We start from the raw sequence: 5,062 nt of genomic DNA on the forward strand, positions 1-5,062 counted from the left end.
TATAAGATGCCTCCAAAGTCTTTTTCTTTAGCATCTTTATCCTGTCTTCACCAAAACCTGTGGGTTAGGCAAAATGCTTTGTGTAGGGGAGAGTGAGAGGCAAAGTGGCTTACTGGGGGTCCATAGGTATTTATTAGTACAGCAAGGACTAGAATCCAGGTTTTTCAGCTGAAGCTCGTTTTTCTTATCCTTAGCCACACATCAGTATAGTGGGCTGTAACTGTGAAGACAGGGAATGTGGCCAAATCAGGCTAATCGTTCTCCTTTAGCTTCATTCCCCAAGTTTTTGTCTGATTTTCCAAACACTGTAGCTAGCTTTGCTTTTCAGCAAAGATTTTGTGCTGGGCGGTGGTGGTGCACGCCTTTAATCCCAGCACTTGGGAGGCAGAGCCGGGTGTATTTCTGAGTTCGAGGGCAGCAAGGGCTACAACAGAGAAACCCTTTCTTGAAAAAACAAAAACAGAAAAAAAAAAAAAAAAGGAAAGGAAGCAAAGATTTTGTTTGTTTGTTTGTTTTTTACGTAAATTCTTTCTAGCTACATCTTATTTAATAAATGTGGAGCCCCTCTTTTTGCTTTATGACATGTAGTTTTGACTACCAAATCTAGGAAGATTTCATTGAGTTTAGAGATTAAAGAATCAAAGTCTTGAGAGGCAGTTAACGGGTAACACACTGGGCACGAAATCCATCTGTTTCTTTACCTTTATACCAGGCTCCAGATTTATGTTAGCAAGATTGAAATTGAAATAAGTTTGTTACTAGTGGACTCATTTGTCACTTTCCTTGAAACTGGTGAACCCCCAAATTTAGAGAGCAATAGGAAAATCCTGCCATTGTCTTTTTAAGAAGTCTGACATTTCAAGGCAAGAATGAATGTATGGAAGAAGCAACTCGTCTCTTCTTTACTAACAAAAGGAAAGCCTGGAAGTGAATGATATGGGTGTGATTTAAAAAAAGAAAAGGAAAGAAAAGAAAAGAAAAAACCTTTACGTAACTTTTTTTGCTGGGACAGAAGACTCAGAAGCACATTTTCCAGGAAGTGTGGGTTGCGACGATTGTGCGCTCTTAACTAATCCTGAGTAAGGTGGCCACTTTGACAGTCTTCTCATGCTGCCTCTGTCACATTCTTGGTCAGAAGACACCATTTCAGCTTTCAGCCAGCATGATAGAAACATACAGCCAACCTTCTCCCAGATCTGTGGCTACTGGGCTTCCAGCGAGCATGAAGATTTTTATGTATTTACTTACTGTTTTTCTTATCACCCAGATGATTGGATCTGTGCTTTTTGCTGTATATCTTCATAGAAGATTGGATAAGGTAAGGTGACCTACAAGCCTTAATTAGCTAAATTGGGGGGTCTTATTGATCTGAGGACAGGTTGAGTTAAGTTCTACATAAATGATGGAGAACAGTAGAAACTTTAAGTGGATTGATAGTCATGTGGCATAATGCTTGTTGCCTAGAAAGTGGATCCTCCAATATTTGCTTCTGACTAAGATCTTGGAATCTGAAATCAGACAGTCTGGCTTCAAATCTTAGCTTAGCTCTTAACTGTCACTTCATATTTTCATTTCTTTTTTTGTACGAGGGAAGTAGAGGTAGACATAGTACCCATGCCACAGATCTAATGATTCTAGCCCTGAAAAGAAGACAGGCTAGTGCCTGGCACATAGCACATGCTAGACCAGCAGCAGCCAGTTATTTCCTAAAAGTTGCTCCCAAAAGTGAACTATTTCCCCCACAAAGACAACTTTAAAAAAATGAGCTCCATGAAAACAACTTTAAAAAGTGAACCAGAGAAAAGGAACATTGATTTGCTCCATTGTCTTTTGGACTAGTACAGACATGAACTATGCCCCCAATCTGCTAATTTTTAAAGTCAGAATGATGCTCTCTGTGCAGCTCTTCAATGCCAACTGCCATTGTAAGCTGCTCTGTGCTCCTCTGAGGTGTTTTACATTCTTAAATGATTGGGTATATAAAAACAAGAGAGGGTAGGAAGGGAGCAGACTATTTAAGAAAAGTAACTTCAGGATTTACCGTTTCCATGTGCTGGTTCATATCCACTGAGTGGCATATGGACCATGTTACAAAATGCTAATCACAAATGGCTAGGAGAAAAGTAATCAAGTACCTAGCTGTTCCTGAAAGTGTGGAAGTGAGGACAGTGGCTAGGCACCAACAAATGGATGGCAGTCTTCCCTCTGGGACCTTTGGTTGTCCTTTTTTGAGATGAGGGCCTTAATGAAGGTCATGAAGTTTCTATCAATACAAGGAAAGGTTGTGGCAGGTAATGAGAGTGGAGATCATCTGCTTGTCTACTCAAAGTGGATTTCACTGAGGAGAAAAGAGACCATCGGTATTGATTGCTTGTTTATTCATATGTAGCCTAGTGGGCTTGTCAAATGCTTGTATATAGGCCTTAAGGATAATGGGGAAGGTGTACCCCATATAGACTCAAGTGTGCTACCATATTTAAGGGAACTTTAAATGACAGGCAAAACCGTTGGAAAACTCCCCCTTGTGTTTTGTTTTGATTTTATTTGGTTAATTTTGGATTTTTCCCCCTTTTGATACAGTTTCATACTGTAGCTCAGAATGGTCTGGAACTCTCTAGATAGACCAGACTAGCTTTTAACTTACAAGAACACTCCTGCTTCATGCTACAAATATAGAGATTATAGACCTGTTCCACTATACTTGTATTGGTTCTTCTTTTGAAAGTTAAGAATCTGCCCTTAAGACAAGAAGTTGTATGGAATTAGTTGTCAACACAAGTTAATTGCATACATTTAATTACTCAAATATTTAAAAAGAAAAAAAACTGCATTCACTTTGGGAATGAGATAATTTCTTTAAAATTGTAAATCATTTCTACAAGTACTAAAGAAACTAGAGATGTAATTATAAATCCATATTGTTGATGAGCTCCTTTACAATGCCCCATATTATGAACAGTACCATGAAGTAGGCCAACTAGCTCAGCAGCAAACTACTTATGGCTGGTGGGAAACATGACGATTATAGGGCATTGCTGTTGTAGTACACTAAGATGAAAAGTCGTTAGAATAGCTGTGATTTCTATCCAGAGGCACAGAGAACATGACATCGGAATCACTGGCTTTTTAGGTTGTTAAATGGCAAGTGCATAAAAACTTTTAATATTCCCCCATTTACACTGTCAAGTCCCTCTCTCATCAGAGCCATGGAAGCAAATGTGGAGGCAGACATGATTAGCTGCATTCTTCTTCACTATGACATTTCTCACCAGCCTGTTATTTTAAAACAGGTAGAAGAGGAAGTAAACCTTCATGAAGATTTTGTCTTCATAAAAAAGCTAAAGAGATGCAACAAAGGAGAAGGCTCCTTATCCTTGCTGAACTGTGAAGAGATGAAAAGGCAATTTGAAGATCTTGTCAAGGTAAGACACTCAGTTCCTTGCAGATTTCAATGAGAAGTTTTAGTACATGTCCCAGTTCTGCAAACTGAATTCTGACCCTGGAAAGCTTTAAACTGTGAGCAGGGATAGTGGTCACAGCTGCGGTCTCAGTGCCCGAGAGACCAAAGTCAAAGGACGTACTGCCATGGGTTCCGGGCCAGCTTGGTCTACAGAGTGAACCATTTTCAAAATGTACTGTATATAATCATACTCATACACATATATACATGTATACACACATATATGAGTAGGTATGGAAATGTGTACATAAATAGAAAAAAATAAAGACAAAGCCTTAGGATAAAGTGAAGAAGAGAGCTGAGTCCCATGTGCATACTACTGCAACAACAACAACAACAAAATTCATTCTTTTGTAAAGATAATGTGTAATCAAATAACGGAGTAAAGAGCTCAAGATCTTACTGCATTTGTAAATTCATGACACATATGGAAGTCACAGGACAACTTGCAAGTCTTGCTTCTTTCCTTCTACTGAGTGAGTCCTGCAGATTGAACTCACATTCTTAGGCTTGGCCTTTACCACTGAGTCACTTCATTGTCCTCTTCAAACCTTATTTTGGAACTTAATCTACATCCTCCTATATGGTCAGGAAGGTATAATTTAATGTAGCAAAGAAGATTCTAAAGCTTACTCCTAGACCACTTACTGGGGTCAGAATTCACTTCAAACCTGCCACCAGTTTTAGTTTAAGCTAGAATGCATTTATTTATTTTTTAATTCTTTGAGACATTCTTGAGTAGCATAGGCTGGTCTTCAACTTGTAGAAGACTTGTATGTAGCTCAAGACTTGCACTCCGGATCCTCCTGCTTCTAACCTCAGGCATGCACCACTAGGTCTACTTTAATCTAGATTTTGTTGTTTTAGTTCTGTACAATGCTTAATTGTTTGTACCTTGTGTATTAATCCTTCATCCTATAATCTAGGATTTACATAAAATCCTTAACACTTATTTGCAAGACTGCTGAGTTTGGGAAATGTCTTAGGTTTCTCCAGTGCTTACATGTAGAGACCCGGGGGGCTAAGACTCTATAAGAACACTACCAGCTCTGGTCTTCTTTCACTCTGTGATCAATCTTCAGTTGCCTTGAATGGCAGTGAAAGTGGCTTGTTCTTTTTTTTTTTCCTTTTCTCTCTGTTACATAGAGGTTTCACAGGTGACCTGCCAATTCCCTTCATCCTCATACAGGTCAGATATAGATAGCTTCCAGAATCATCTACCTAGGATAGGAACAAGGGAAAAGGCCTGTTTTGCTTATATGAAAAAAAAAAGTAAAACTTTTTAAGCATATCAGCAAAGGCTCTAGGAGTGTACTGGTTATCTGTCAGGGTGTGTAGAATGTACTGTTTACCCGTCAGGGTATGTAGAATGTACTGTTTATCTGTCAGGGTATGTAGAATGTACTGTTTATCTGTCAGGGTATGTAGAATGTACTGTTTACCCGTCAGGGTGTGTAGAATGTACTGGTTATCTGTCAGGGTGTGTAGAATGTACTGGTTATCTGTCAGGGTGTGTAGAATGTACTGTTTACCCGTCAGGGTGTGTAGAATGTACTGTTTATCTGTCAGGGTATGTAGAATGTACTGTTTATCTGTCAGGGT

General features: G+C 39.1%; 1 protein-coding gene across 1 annotated transcript in view; it reads left to right on the forward strand.

Moving 5' to 3' along the window:
• Window positions 1–1,059: 1,059 nt before the first annotated feature.
• Cd40lg (CD40 ligand) overlaps window positions 1,060–5,062 on the forward strand; it is a 14,685-nt gene continuing 10,682 nt past the window's right edge. The window contains exons 1-2 of the mRNA XM_031373807.1: window positions 1,060–1,318; window positions 3,291–3,422. Of these exons, the coding sequence (XP_031229667.1) occupies window positions 1,163–1,318; window positions 3,291–3,422 (288 nt within the window). The 5' untranslated portion in view covers window positions 1,060–1,162. The remainder of the gene's footprint in view (window positions 1,319–3,290; window positions 3,423–5,062) is intronic.

This window comes from Mastomys coucha, chromosome X (assembly GCF_008632895.1).
Source record: "Mastomys coucha isolate ucsf_1 chromosome X, UCSF_Mcou_1, whole genome shotgun sequence".
NCBI classification, from domain to species: domain Eukaryota; kingdom Metazoa; phylum Chordata; class Mammalia; order Rodentia; family Muridae; genus Mastomys; species Mastomys coucha.